We start from the raw sequence: 15,000 nt of genomic DNA, 5'->3' as shown, positions 1-15,000 counted from the left end.
GAAGAGTGAAGAAGAGGACGTCTTCCCTGGAACTGAATTCTTGTCTGTCGCTGATGTTGTTCAGGTAACCTTCATCTTCTCTTCTTCCTCCTCTTGGGTCTTTATGGAGCAGCTTCAGCCCCACAGCTCCTCCTGCTGGACACAAACTGAACTCCTCCTCTTCCTAATCAACATGTTGCTTCTCCTCAGGAGCAGGAGGAGGAGCAGGAGGAAGAGGAGCAGGAGGAAGAGGAGCAGGAGGAGCAGCTGCAGCTGGATGGAGGTTCGGCTCCTCCTGCGGTCCGGTATCAGGGTCCAGTCTTTCCTCCACACACCGGATCCAACCTCCATACGCAGGACCTCCACCTGCAGAGAGACCTCCACCTGCAGAGAGACCTCCACCTGCAGAGAGACCTCCTCGAGGATCGGCTGGTGGAATGGTGAGCAACCGGTCTGAACCGGTCTGAACTTCTGTGAGTCAGTCTGTGATATGGTCTGTGAGACAGTCTGTGATATAGTCTGTGCTATGGTCTGTGATACGGTCTGTGATACAGCCTGTGATACGGTATGTGATACAGTCTGTGATACGGTATGTGATACAGTCTGTGATACAGTCTGTGATACGGTATGTGATACGGTATGTGATACGGTCTGTGATACAGTCTGTGGTACAGTCTGTGATACAGTCTGTGTTCAGTATTCGGCTCCAGAAGGTAAATAAATGGATTTTTACAGACTTGCTTTGTGGAACAGAAAAGCTGCGCCAGCTTACCCTGAAAAGGATCCGGCTAACTCAGTAAGCCAGGAACCAGGAACGGGGCCCTGGTCTGATCTGGTCTACACTGTGGCTCAGTGGTTAGCATGCCCATCTTTCAATCAGAGGGTCGGTGGTTCGAGTTCCGGCTCCGCTAGTCCATGTCGTTGTGTCCTTGAGCAAGACACTTAACCCCTAATTGCTCCCCGTTGCTGTGTCTACGGTGTATTGAGCAACAATGTAAGTCAGCTAAATGACATGTAATACTCTGATCTGGTCTACACTGATCTGGTCTACACTGGTCTGTCTTTGTTGTGTGCAGGGTAGAGCAGCAGCTGATGTCTCAGATGATCTCAGAGATGTACCGCCCCCCTGCCCATGACCCCGCCCAGAATGACTCCACTGACCAATCAGAGCAGAGCACCACCTCCGACATCGGTGAGCCGACGGACCAATGAGAGCAGAGTTCTCATGTTGGTGGTCCCTCATTGGTCTGACGGTGTTGTTGTGTGTTCTGACGGTGTTGTGTGGTCTGGCCGTGTCTTGTTGTTGTTGTTCAGTGGAGGCAGCAGGAGGTCTGCAGCTCTTTGTGGACAACAACATGTCAGTGGACTCGGCTCTGATCCGGGAGCTAGTTAGTGAGGTTCTGATGGAACAAGTCGCCTTGCTGCTGGGACAGAGGGACTCACTGGAACCAGAACCATGTCCAGAAACATGTCCAGAACCAGGACCAGGTTCAGGACCAGGTCCAGAACCATGTCCAGAACCAGGACCAAAACCAGGTCCAGAACCGGGACCGGAGCCAGCAGGACCAGGTCCAGGACCCGCTCAGGAGGTACAGCATCTTCAGTGTTCAGTCTGTCTTTGTTCTGATCTCAAACTGAAGCTTGCTGTGGATTCTGTTCCAGGACAAACTGGTGTCACTGGTTCCTACTCCAGTACCGACGCCTCCAGCCAGACCCGACTCTCCCAGCGGAGAGACTCCGCCCCTTACCACGCCCCCTCCCTCTGAACCAACAATCCTGCTGAAAATCGAGTCTCTTCGGCCAATCACAGCTCCAGGTCCGTGGAACAGGAAGTTGTGGAACAGGAAGTCATCGGCCGTGTCTACTACCGAACACTTTAGGAAGTACACTGTAATACAGTGTACTATAACACAGTGCACTGACATATGCTGACAGAGCACTGACTAACATCTGTAGTGCACTGTGTTATAGTACACTACAGATGTAGTGTACTATAACACAGAGCACTAACATATGTAGTGCTCTGTGTTATAGTACACTGTACAGTGTACTATAACACAGAGCACTGACATATGTAGTGCACTGTGTTATAGTACACTACACATGTAATGTACTATAACACAGAGCACTAACATCTGTAGTGTTGCTGGTCAGCGCTGTATCAAATGGAACACTTACGTTAACCAATTGGCGGAAGTGACGTCCGCAAATCTGTTCGCGGCACCTGCGAAACTAAAACTGACAAAATGAACGCACTTCCTGCCCTCTTCTTGTCCCTTGTGTTCCCTTTTCTCCATCCTATGTGGAAACTGCAACACCTCCACAATCGCGGCAGGAGAATATAAATAAATTAATAAAAAGCTGGCGAAGTGGCTCCTCCTCTTCCGCTACGTAGTCAAGATGGCGCCCGTTCAGTGCGAGTAGTGTCCATCGCTCTACACTACATGTTTTGACCGTTTGCAGTGCTCCATCCGGGTACTTTCAGTGCTCTGAATCCTGATGGTTTTGTCAGTGTGGCGCACTGATCACTGAAAGTCAGAGCTCGAAGTGCGCGGTAGTAGACACGGCCATCGTCTCTGCTTCCTCCACAAACAGCCAATCAGTGTACTTGTGTAGCTGTACTTGTGTCCTTGTACTTCTGTAGTACTTGTGATGATGATGGTTAGATGATGCGTGGTCTCTCGCTCTCTCTGTGACGATGACCTCAGAGCCTGGAGCCACGCCCACCTCAAGCCCAGAGCCCGCCCCCTCTGCCGGATGTCCTCCTGCTGTCCATCAAGCCCCACCCCCTCTGACTTGGGGAGACGTTGAGCTGCCATTGGACGAGGAGAGACCAGAGGAGCAGCTGGACCCACGCTCACAGCTGCTGTACGTACACAGTGTCCAGGTGCATTGTGGGAGATGTAGGACATCCAGGCATCAGTCTCTCTCTTCTCCTGCAGGGTGATGTCAGTAGCAGAGGAGCAGCCTCTGTTCTCCTCCCCGTCTCCTCCAGGTTCTGATCCAGGTCCCGGTCCTGGTCCTGGTCTTGGTCAAGGTCCTGGTCCTGGTCCAGGTCCAGGTCCTGGTCCTGGTCCTGGTCCCAGACCAGCGTCCCCAGAGGCCTCCAGCAGTAGCACAGTGACTGAAGCAGCACTGAAGCAGATGTCAGAAGGAGAACTGATCCTCAACCAGCTGGCTGCCATGACGGGTACCTTCATCATCTCATCATCTTCCTCTTCACGTCACAATTCTCTCTGTTCTCAACTTTAAGCTAAACCAAGAAAATATCAACAAAGAGTTCTCTCTCTCTCTCAGAGGTCTGCAGTTCTCTCCAGGAGCTTCAGGAAATGGTGAGATCATGTTTCTATGACTCTATGACAGGTATAGTAGTAATACTACAGGTATAGTAGTAATACTACAGGTATAGTAGTAATACTACAGGTATAGTGCATAAGTCACCAACTATAATTGTACAATTTCCGGCCGTGGACTTGGTCCTTCTGTTGCTCCAGTAAGGTTATTGCTTTTGGTTCTGAATCTTGGAGTAGTTGTACGTACTGTACATACACACACATTATAAACCGGGAATAGAGAAAAGAGTTTGGGTTAACCTTGGTATGACGGTTCGGTATTTAAAGTACTCCGTCCTCTACTGATCTTTCTTTAGAGGTTCGGGCCTCTGGGCTTTAGCTCGGTTCTCCTCTTTGTTCTGACCTTTCAGTACGTCAGCTGACTCGAGACCTAAAGCCCCATGTTGGGCGCCATGTACCGGGCTCGGCCTTGTCCCGGTCAGAGCTAAGGGGGAGCTCCTCCTGCTCAGGCAAGCCCTGTGTGGAGGGCCCGGTTCAGAGCCCTGAGGCTTCCCTCTCAGTTTGCTTTCCATCACAGGTCATAGAGACGGTGACGGATGTTAAACCTTCGTCAGGTTTCTCCTCTCGTGGCCTCGAGAGCCAGAGATCCACCAAACGGTTTCCTCCAATAGGAAGAGACCATGAAGCTTCACAACCCAAAGCAGTCCCTCCATTAGTCCGGCTCTGGGGGCGAGGCCTCCTGCTGGGTCACCTCGGCGTCTCCACCTCCTGGAAGTCTCCTTCCATCCAACACAGTCTTATTGATCCATAACTGGACTCTTATTCCAGAGTACATGGATTTAAGTAAACAAGAGGTGTCATAGGTTCAGTACTACTCAGCCCGGCAAGACCAGAACACGGTCACAAGTACCGAGTTTAAAGGTTTGAAGTGAGAACAGACGAGTCTTAAAAAACAGGAACGCTGCAGCGAATTAAAGCAGCGCGATAGAAAACATTTTACTAAAAACCTTCATGGTTATATACAATAAAGAATAATGAACAATGAAAATAACTTTAGAAAAGAAAAGAACTTGTAGTTTACGTAAGCCAATCCTCAAGAATACTGCAGGTATAGTACTAATACTACAGATTTAGTAGTAATACTACAGATATAGTAGTAATACTGCAGGTATAGTAGTAATATTTCTTTATCTCCTCCAGGACTTTGACCCGCTCAGTGAAGGACAGGTCAAAGGTCACGACCTCCAGACCAAGAGGCGAGACACACAGCCAGAGGTACACACACACACACACACACACACACACACATACACTTACACTAACACACACACATACACTCACACACACACACACACACTCTCACACACACACACACACACACACACACACACACACACAGTCACACACACATTACCTCTGACCCCAATGTGTCCTCAGGGCTCCTGGAGGAGCGATCTGGATGATCTGGATCAGGATCAGGATGATCTGGATCAGGATCAGGATGATCAGGATGATCTGGATGATCTGGATCAGGATGTGGATCTGAATCAGGATCTGGATCAGGATCTAGATCAGGATCTGGATCAGGATGTGGATCAGGATGTGGGCAGCGTTGGGGAGTGCAGGTCTCCAGCAGCCCTGCAGGGTCAGACGTGGTCACCTGGACAGACAAGTCAGGCTGCAGGTACAACTGCCTCCAGACACAGCTGAGGGATTAACGCCCTGACATCACTGATTGTTTAGATATCGATTTCTGACATCACGTCTGTTGTTAGTCTGTTGGTCTGTTGTTAGTCTGTTGTTAGTCTGTTGGTCTGTTGTTAGTCTGTTAGTCTGTTGTTAGTCTGTTGTTAGTCTGTTAGTCTGTTGTTAGTCTGTTAGTCTGTTGTTAGTCTGTTAGTCTGTTAGTCTGTTGTTAGTCTGTTAGTCTGTTGTTAGTCTGTTAGTCTGTTAGTCTGTTGTTAGTCTGTTAGTCTGTTGTTAGTCTGTTGTTAGTCTGTTGTTAGTCTGTTGTTAGTCTCTTAGTCTCTTTTTACTCTCAGACTTATTCCGCTGAACAAAATGTTGTGAGATCATATTTTTGTGTCGTGAAGCTTTGTGTTCCCTTAAAGTGTTTATTTAAAAATGACCTTAAATAAAAAAAAACTTCACAAAGCTTTGAGATCCGCTTCTTCCTCAAGTCCTCAAGTCCACAAGTCCTCAAGTCCTCAAGTCCACAAGTCCTCAAGTCCACAAGTCCACAAGTCATCAAGTCCTCAATTCCACAAGTCCTCAAGTCCACAAGTCCTTAAGTCCACAAGTCCTTAAGTCCACAAGTCCTCAGGTCCTCAAGTCCACAAGTCCTTAAGTCCACAAGTCCTCAAGTCCACAAGTCCTCAGGTCCTCAGGTCCTTATGTCCACAAATCCACAGGTCCTCAAGTCCTCTAGTCCTTAAGTCCACAAGTCCTCAGGTCCACAAGTCCTCAAGTCCACAAGTCCTCAAATTCACAAGTCCCTAGGTCCACAAGTCCTCAGGTCCACAAGTCCTCAGGTCCACAAGTCCTCAGGTCCACAAGTCCACAGGTCCTCAGGTCCACAAGTCCTCAGGTCCTTAAGTCCACAAGTCCTCAAATCCACAAGTCCTCAGGTCCCCAAGTCCACAGGTCCTCAAGTCCACAAGTCCTCAAATCCACAAGTCCTTAAGTCCACAAGTCCTCAAGTCTTCAAGTCCTCAAATCCACAAGTCCTCAAATCCACAAGTCCACAGGTCCTTAAGTCCACAAGTCCTCAGGTCCACAAGTCCTCAAATCCACAAGTCCTCAGGTCCTCAGGTCCTCAAGTCCAGAAGTCCAGAAGTCCTCAGGTCCACAGGGCCTCAAGTCCTCAGGTCTTTAAGTCCACAAGTCCTCAGGTCCACAAGTCCTCAAGTCCACAAGTCCTCAAATCCACAAGTCCTTATGTCCACAAATCCACAGGTCCTCAAGTCCTCAAGTCCTTAAGTCCACAAGTCCTCAGGTCCACAAGTCCTCAAATCCACAAGTCCTCAGGTCCTTAAGTCCACAAGTCCTCAGGTCCTTAAGTCCACAAGTCCTCAGGTCCTTAAGTCCACAAGTCCTCAGGTCCTCAAGTCCACAGGTCCTCAAGTCCTCAGGTCCTCAAGTCCACAGTCCTCAGGTCCTTAAGTTTACAAGTCCTCAGGTCCACAAGTCCTCAGGTCCTCAAGTCCACAAGTCCTCAGGTCCTTAAGTCCACAAGTCCTCAGGTCCTCAAGTCCACAGGTCCTTAAGTCCACAAGTCCTCAGGTCCACAAGTCCTCAAATCCACAAGTCCACAGGTCTTTAAGTCCACAAGTCCTCAGGTCCACAAGTCCTCAAATCCACAAGTTCTCAGGTCCTCAAGTCCACAAGTCCTTAAGTCCACAAGTCCTCAAGTCCACAAGTCCACAAGTCCACAGGTCCACAAGTCCTCAGGTCCTTATGTCCACAAATCCACAGGTCCTCAAGTCCTCGAGTCCTTAAGTCCACAAGTCCTCAAGTCCACAAGTCCTTAGGTCCACAAGTCCTCAGGTCCACAAGTCCTCAGGTCCACAAGTCCACAGGTCCTCAGGTCCACAAGTCCTCAAATCCACAAGTCCTCAGGTCCTTAAGTCCACAAGTCCTCAAATCCACAAGTCCTCAGGTCCCCAAGTCCACAGGTCCTAAGGTCCACAAGTCCTCAGGTCCTCAAGTCCACAGGTCCTCAAGTCCACAAGTCCTCAAGTCCACAAGTCCACAAGTCCTCAAATCCACAAGTCCTTAAGTCCTTAAGTCCACAAGTCCACAAGTCCTCAAGTCTTCAAGTCTTCAAGTCCTCAAATCCACAAGTCCACAAATGCACAGGTCCTCAAGTCCTCAGGTCCTTAGGTCCACAAGTCCTCAAGTCCACAAGTCCTCAAGTCCAGAAGTCCAGAAGTCCTCAGGTCCACAGGTCCTCAAGTCCTCAGGTCCACAGGTCCTCAAGTCCTCAGGTCCACAAGTCCACAAGTCCTCAGGTCCACAAGTCCTCAAATCTACAAGTCCTTATGTCCACAAATCCACAGGTCCTCAAGTCCTTAAGTCCACAAGTCCTCAGGTCCACAAGTCCTCAAATCCACAAGTCCTCAGGTCCACAAGTCCTTATGTCCACAAATCCACAGGTCCTCAAGTCCTTAAGTCCACAAGTCCTCAGGTCCACAAGTCCTCAAATCCACAAGTCCTCAGGTCCACAAGTCCTCAAATCTACAAGTCCTCAGGTCCTCAAGTCCTCAGGTCCTTAAGTCCACAAGTCCTCAAGTCCACAAGTCCTCGGGTCCTCGGGTCCTCGGGTCCTCAAGTCCACAGGTCCTCAAGTCCACAAGTCCTCGGGTCCTCAAGTCCACAGTCCTCAGGTCCTTAAGTTCACAAGTCCTCAGGTCCACAAGTCCTCAGGTCCTCAAGTCCACAAGTCCTCAGGTCCTTAAGTCCACAAGTCCTCAGGTCCTCAAGTCCTCAGGTCCTTAAGTCCACAAGTCCTCAGGTCCACAAGTCCTCAAATCCACAAGTCCTCAGGTCCTCAAGTCCTCAGGTCCTTAAGTCCACAAGTTCACAAGTCCTCAGGTCCTTAAGTCCTCAGGTCCTCAAGTCCACAAGTCCTTAAAGTCTACTCACTGGTGTGTACTTAGTGTACTCTCTAGCTTGTGTACTTAAAGTGTACTCACTATTGTGTACTTAAATATAATATCCCGCAGTGTTTTAACACATGACCGTGTCCTTAATATTAATATTATTAATATTAATATCATGAAAAGGTCGGAACATGGAAGACTCTAGGACCTGACGGAAGCCTCAAAGAGGAGCCGCAAGTTTACTCAAATCAGCACAATCTGACCGGAAGTAGGATGCGCCTTTCAAAACAAAACTTTACTCTGCTACTTAAAACACAGAAGCTGTGAATTATTATTAAATTATGTGATCATTTTCATTTCAATTTAAAACATTTGTCTAACATATATGTTATGGATACGATCTAAATATAATATAAATATGATATAAATATAATGTAAATATAACATGAATATGATATAAATATGATATAATTATGATAAAAGATTCAAGGATCATGAATCAGAAACCGTTTATTTGAATGTTTTCACAAACGAGGAATCAACATGAGACGTTAGAGACAAACAACAACAACGCAGTGCGATGTGTATCAAATGAAGTAAAGGTAAAGAAAACGTTAAAGTGTAAAAACATTAAAGTGTAAAAACATTAAAGTGTTAAAGTGACGTGTGATTAAATAACGTGAGTGAAGCGAGTGACCCCGTAGTTACAATATGGTTGAGATATATTTATAGAGTCATTTTAACGCATTCTAAGTTATTATATTACAGTTTATTCTTTTTACTGCAGCAGAATATTATAGTATTATAATTATTGATGCATTTACAGGTTAACTTCATATAATTGTATAATATATTTAATCTATAATAAAGATTACACAATATTTATTACTTTATTGTCTCTAATAGAGTAACCAGAGTTTTTATTTTGAAGTAGTCTACAGGAAGTGCATGTGCTCGTCGTCACCCTGTCAGTCAGCTGGAGGGGGCGGGGCCTCGCTCAGTCTGCAGCAGCTCCAGCTCTGCTCCTTTGTGACGGACACACGGCTGCCGCTGCCGCAGGGCATGCTGGGACTCACCCGGACCCAGAACAAGGCCTGGACCTGGACCAAGGCCTGGACCCGGACCAAGGCCTGGACACGGCTGGACCGGGACTGATTCACTGGGTTCACATCCCCTGTGCGTCCGCAGGAGGACCGAGAGCTTCACAGACCCATGACCTGAGTCCAGGTCCACTTTTTACTGGACCAACTGATGCTGCAGACCCTTGAGAACTTTTAGACCCTCCAGACCCTCGAGAACCTATAGACCCTCCACACCCTCGAGAACCTTTAGACCCTTGAGAACCTCCAGACCCTCAAGAACCTATAGACCCTCTAGATCTTTTAGACCCTTGAGAACCTCCAGACCCTTGAGAACCTTTAGACCTTCCAGACTTGGTCCTGCAGAGACCCTGAGGCCATGGCCTCCAGGGAGCGGCTGCAGTCCGGGCTCGGGGAGCTGGACTACCTGCGTCAGCGACAGGAGGTTCTGGTCCGAACCGCACTGGAGATCCAGAAGGAGGAAGAGGAGAAGAAAGAGGAGGAGGAGGAGGTCCTGCTCCTCAGGAACCAGCTGGTAGGTTCTGACCCGTCCACTACGTGACCTCTGACCTCTGAAGACTCAGGGGTCAGCCATCTTTTATTTTAACTTGAGACAATTACTGTCAATGTATTCTTAATAAATCAGTTAATACACTCCCACACACATTTAACGCATCAACACGGTATATTTCTTATTGAAATTATTTAGTATACAATGTTTTTTGACAATATATATTATATATTTTTTCTATCTCATGACTTTAAGCGGGGCGTGGCAGTGCCCTCTAGTGACGCCCCGCCGCTGTGGACGAGTGACGCCGGACTCATCAGGCTTCTGTCGCTGGACCGGCAGATTGGTGACCTGCGATTGGACAGCGAGGCGTCACATGACCAGCTGGAGACGGACAGCCGACCCAGTTCCGGTAGCAGAGGGGCGGGGCTTAATCCAAGAGTGTTTCATCTGCAGACAGACAGATATTTACTGTCTGCCTCTCCTCCTGTCTCTCTCTCCTCCTCTCTCTCTCTTTCATCCTGTCTCTCTCTCCTCCTGTCTCTCTCTCCTCCTCTCTCTCTCTTTCATCCTGTCTCTCTCTCCTCCTGTCTCTCTCTCTTCCTGTCTCTCTCTTTCCTCCTGTCTCTCTTCTCCTGTCTCTCTCCTCCTGTCTCTCTCTCTTCCTGTCTCTCTCTCTCCTCCTGTCTCTCTTCTCCTGTCTCTCTCCTGCTCTCTCTCTTCCTGTCTCTCTCTCTCCTGCTCTCTCTCTCTCTTCCTGTCTCTCTCTCTCCTCCTGTCTCTCTTCTCCTGTCTCTCTCCTGCTCTCTCTCTTCCTGTCTCTCTCTCTTCCTGTCTCTCTCTCTCCTCCTGTCTCTCTCTCTTCCTGTCTCTCTCTCAGGTTTCTATGAGTCGAGTGACGGTGTCTCTTTCTCCAACTCATCAAACTCTGTCTTCAGTGAATGTTTCTGTTCTGAAGCTGATGGACGTCTTCTGTCTGCCGGTACACAACTCCTACACCACTACTACACAACTACTACACAACTCCTACACAATTCCTACACAACCCCTACACAACTCCTACACAACTATTACACAACTCCTACACAACTATTACACAACTACTATACAACCCCTACACAACTCCTACTCAACTCCTACACAACTTCTACACAACTACTTCACAACTCTTACACAACTACTACACTACTGTCCACTGCTACATGCCGCTACACCCTGCTACGTGCCGCTACACGCCGCTACAAGATGCTACACCCCGCTACATGCCGCTACAACCTGCTACATGCAGCTACATGCTGCTACACCCCGCTACATGCCGCTACACCATGCTACACCCTGCTACATTCCGCTACACCCTGCTACACGCCGCTCCATGCTGCTACACGCCGCTACATGTCGCTACACGCTGCTACACCCCGCTGCTACACCCCGCTGCTACACCCCGCTGCTACACCCCGCTACATGTCGCTAAACGCCACTACACCCCGCTGCTACACCCCGCTACATGTCGCTACACGCCGCTACACCCTGCGACATGCTGCTACAAGATGCTAAACCCCGCTACATGCCGCTACACCCTGCTACACGCCGCTCCATGCCGCTCCATGCTGCTACATGCCGCTACATGTCGCTACACGCCGCTACACCCGGCGACATGCCGCTACATGCAGCTACATGCCGCTACACCCCGCTACATGCCGCTACACCACGCTACATGCCGCTACACCCTGCTACATACAGCTACACGCCGCTACACGTGGGCCGTGGGTCCAGCAGCCGGTTCATGGTAAAGTCTTGAAGGCTCAGAGGTCTGAACCTTAACGTTCTCGTCCTCCCTCAGATGAGCCGATCAGCTGTTTGGACGGAGGACTTTGTGGCGACCCGGCTTTTGTTAAAGGACTCAAACCAGAACCCTCTGCTTCTGGATCAGCTCCTCTGGTGTCTCAGTGCTCTTCCTCCACCTCTCTTTCTCCTTCCTGTAAGCGACTGGACAGCTACATCTGCAGCCTGCTGCAGCGGCGGGCTCCGCCCTTCAGGACCAGCAGACCCAGAACCAGTGTCAGCGCTGACCCGGCAAAGAGCATTCTGAGGCAGGCCAGCCTCTGTGTAAGGTCTGGGCCGGGTCACGGGGCTCCAAGGGCTTTTGAGTTCAAACCCACCGGGCCGACCGGAGGAGCATCAGCAGGAGGTGCCGCCCCTTCGTCTCAGAGGAGGTGGACTGAGGACAGGAGGTCTGAGGAGACCCAGAAGCTTTGCACTGATCACAGCGTTGACTCCATGCTAAATATCTTCAGGAGGAACAGCAAGGACTCGGCACCCAACCAGAGCATCTCTCCTCCCAGCGACGGCCTCCAAAGATGCTCCTCTGCCACCAACCAGGACCTGGATGCCAGCAGCACCGCGCTCCCTCCGCCCTCAGCAGACCTCAGGGAGCTTGGGAGCCCTAAAGCTAAGTCCTCCCCCAAAGAGACCGAGCAGCCATGTTGCCCTCCAGCAGAGCTGCTCCTCAAGTCACCAACTATCAAAACAGCTGCTAAGAACAGCCCAAAGCCTCCACACACTGTCCCCCTCCAGGAGGCAAGTCGAGGTTCCTCCTTCCAGAGTCCTGATAGAGGAGGAGGCGGAGGAGGAGGGAGTCACATGGTAAACGCCAAGGCCATTCCCGCCCAGCGGCACACCTTCAAACTTCGCAAGGGCAGTAAGATTGTGAAGACGATCAAAATGAAGACCGGCACGACGATGAGGACGAGTTGGGGCTCTGAACACAAGAACAAGCGTCCGTCAGAGAGGAGGCGGGACGCGTCCCCCCACAGGGCCGGATCTAACACGTCCCGGCAGCTGGACGACGGACGCTCCGTCAACGGTAAAGTCTGGAAGAGAGCCGGCAAGTCTCACGGCGCATCCGCTCTGGACAAACAGACCACGGCAAAGAGCAGCGTGCAGTCAGGTGCGTCCTGGCACCACCACCGCAGACACCACCACCACGGACACCACCGCGGACGCGACCAAGTCGTGGTCGTTGCCAAACCAAAGCACAAACAGAATGGTTACCGGCAGTTGCGCGCGATCGCAGAGGTGCCGAACAATGAGGCGTTCAGGTGCGCTCAGAGAAAGGAGCCGTTGATCCCTCCTGCAGCCGGTGCGCGTGGCCCCGCCCCTCAGCAGGTGAGCGGCCCGTACTCCCGCGTGGCAGGAAGTGACTCCGAGTATTCGGCCGAGTGTGCGTCTCTCTTCCACTCCACCGTCGCCGACTCCGGTGAGGACGAGCGGTCCAACTGCACCGTCAACCGCTTCGGAGACAACGAGTCCGGTGAGGAGGAGAGCTCCACTTGCGACACGGAGGAGAGCGGTGGAGGCCGGGGGAGGAGCCAGGAGGGGCAGAAAATGACTCCGGCAAAGGCCTTCGTTAAGATCAAAGCCTCCCACCACCTGAAGAAGAAGATCCTCCGTTTCAGGTCGGGATCTCTCAAGCTCATGACCACTGTGTGAAGACTTACCCCTGTACTCCTGGAGCACCTGAACCACCTGAAGGGGTAAGGACCCTAACCCAAGTACCAGAGGTACTTGCTCCCACCCGAGTACCTGAGCTACTTCCTCCCATCTGAGTACCTGAGGAACTTCCTCCCACCTGAGTACCTGAGGAACTTCGTCCCACGTGACTACCTGAGGTACTTCTTCCCACCCGAATACCTGAGGAACTTCTTCCCACCCGAGTACCTGAGGTACTTGCTCCCAACCGAGTACCTGAGGTACTTCTTCCCACCCGAATAACTGAGGAACTTCCTCCCACCCGAGTACCTGAGGAACTTCCTCCCACCTGACTACCCGAGGTACTTCTTCCCACCCGCATACCTGAGGAACTTCCTCCCACCCGAGTATCTGAGGTACTTTCTCCCACCCGAGTACCTGGTACCTGACTCGCTCCCACCCGAGTACCTGAGGTGCTTGTTCCCACCTGAGTACCTGAGGTGCTTGTTCCCACCCGAGTATCCGTGGTGCTTGTTTCCACCCAAATACCTGAGGAACTTCCTCCCACCTGAGTACCTGAAGAACTTCTTCCCACCTGACTACCTGAGGTACCTTCTCCCACCCGAGTGCCGGAGGAACTTCCTCCCACCCGAGTACCTGAGGTACTTGCTCCCAACCGAGTACCTGAGGTACTTGCTCCCACCCGAGTGCCTGAGGTACTTGCTCCCACTCGAGTACCTGAGGTACTTGTTCCCACCCGAGTACCTGAGCTACTTCTTCCCACCCGAGTACCTGAGGTACTTCTTCCCACTCGTGTACCTGAGGAACTTCCTCCCACCCGAGTACCTGAGGTGCTTGTTCCTACCCGAGTACCTGTGGTGCTTGTTTTCACCCGAGTAGCTGAGGAACTTCCTCCCACCCGAGTAGCTGAGGTACTTGCTCCCACCCGAGTAGCTGAGGTACTTGCTCCCACCCGAGTACCTGAGGTACTTGCTCCCACCCGAGTACCTGAGGTGCTTGTTTCCACCCGGGTACCTGAGGTGCTTGTTCCCACCCGAGTACCTGAGCTACTTGTTCTCACCCGAGTACCTGAGGTACTTGTTCCCACTCGAGTACCTGAGGTACTTGCTCCAACCTGAGTGTCTCTGGGTTACAGCTGGAGGCCTTGAAGCAGTGAATGTCTCTCAGTCTTGATGTCCTTCCCATGTCCCTGTGTTGTGTTCAGGGTCTTTGTGTTTCTGCCTTTAGTTCCTGATCTGCTGCCATTTGGGTCAAAGTCTCTTGTCCCAACAGGACAAACGTCTGTGAACGCTTCTCTTTGTATGACGCTGCTTCACCTTCTGATGTTTTAATGAAAGCTATTTAAATCCTAATATACTTGCTCGCTTTTTTTTGCCGGCACACACAATGTTTTTAACACACACCTTAACACACACGTCATGTTTAACACACACCTTAACACACACATTGTGTTTAACACACACCTTAACACACACAATGTCTTTAACACACACCTCAACACACAAGTTTAAAACACACCTTAACACACACAATGTCTTTAACACACACCTTAACACACGTTGTCTTCAACACACACCATAACACACACACGTTGTGTTTAACACACACCTTAACACAGACGTTGTGTTTAACACACACTTTAACACAAATTGTATTTACCACACACGTTGTGTTAGCAGTGAGCTATATCACTACTGTTACAGTCTGTTAGCAGTGAGCTAATGCACTACTGTTACAGTCTGTTAGCAGTGAGCTAATGCACTACTGTTACAGTCTGTTAGCAGTGAGCTAAATCACTACTGTTACAGTCTGTTAGCAGTGAGCTAATGCACTACTGTTACAGTCTGTTAGCAGTGAGCTAATGCACTACTGTTACAGTCTGTTAGCAGTGAGCTAAATCACTACCGTTACAGTCTGTTTGCAGTGAGCTATATCACTACTGTTATATTCTGTTAGCAGTGAGCTAATGCACTACTGTTACATTCTGTAAGCAGTGAGCTAATGCACTACTGTTACAGTCTGTTAGCAAGAAGCTATATCAGTACTGT

At 50.2% G+C, this 15,000-nt stretch overlaps 2 protein-coding genes across 9 annotated transcripts in view; both read left to right on the top strand.

Moving 5' to 3' along the window:
* Positions 1-5,427, top strand: part of kiaa0586 (KIAA0586 ortholog) — a 15,202-nt gene extending 9,775 nt beyond the window's left edge. For 6 of the 8 annotated variants that reach the window (XM_068601158.1, XM_068601157.1, XM_068601153.1 and 3 more), the window contains 10 exons: positions 1-64; positions 190-419; positions 1,056-1,171; positions 1,294-1,568; positions 1,642-1,795; positions 2,688-2,847; positions 2,922-3,169; positions 3,277-3,311; positions 4,473-4,547; positions 4,710-5,427. The exon at positions 1-64 is cut by the window's left edge. In XM_068601158.1, coding sequence (XP_068457259.1) covers positions 1-64; positions 190-419; positions 1,056-1,171; positions 1,294-1,568; positions 1,642-1,795; positions 2,688-2,847; positions 2,922-3,169; positions 3,277-3,311; positions 4,473-4,547; positions 4,710-4,982 — 1,630 coding nt within the window. In that variant the 3' untranslated portion in view covers positions 4,983-5,427. The remainder of the gene's footprint in view (positions 65-189; positions 420-1,055; positions 1,172-1,293; positions 1,569-1,641; positions 1,796-2,687; positions 2,848-2,921; positions 3,170-3,276; positions 3,312-4,472; positions 4,548-4,709) is intronic. The other 2 variants (XR_011080006.1, XR_011080005.1) reach the window with 2 other exon arrangements.
* A 2,470-nt stretch (positions 5,428-7,897) lies between these two features.
* dact1 (dishevelled-binding antagonist of beta-catenin 1) lies at positions 7,898-14,651 on the top strand. The gene is made up of 4 exons (XM_068601159.1): positions 7,898-9,487; positions 9,719-9,875; positions 10,344-10,445; positions 11,304-14,651. Exons 1-4 carry the CDS (start codon positions 9,332-9,334, stop codon positions 12,950-12,952), a joined length of 2,064 nt encoding a protein of 687 aa, XP_068457260.1. The 5' UTR covers positions 7,898-9,331; the 3' UTR covers positions 12,953-14,651.
* Positions 14,652-15,000: the final 349 nt, after the last annotated feature.

Source organism: Clinocottus analis, unplaced genomic scaffold (assembly GCF_023055335.1).
Source record: "Clinocottus analis isolate CAN_PGR_092001 unplaced genomic scaffold, fCliAna1.0.p SCAF_5, whole genome shotgun sequence".
NCBI classification, from domain to species: domain Eukaryota; kingdom Metazoa; phylum Chordata; class Actinopteri; order Perciformes; family Cottidae; genus Clinocottus; species Clinocottus analis.
The sequence above is the reverse complement of the archived record's forward strand: the minus strand, read 5'-3'. Positions and strand labels throughout refer to the sequence as shown.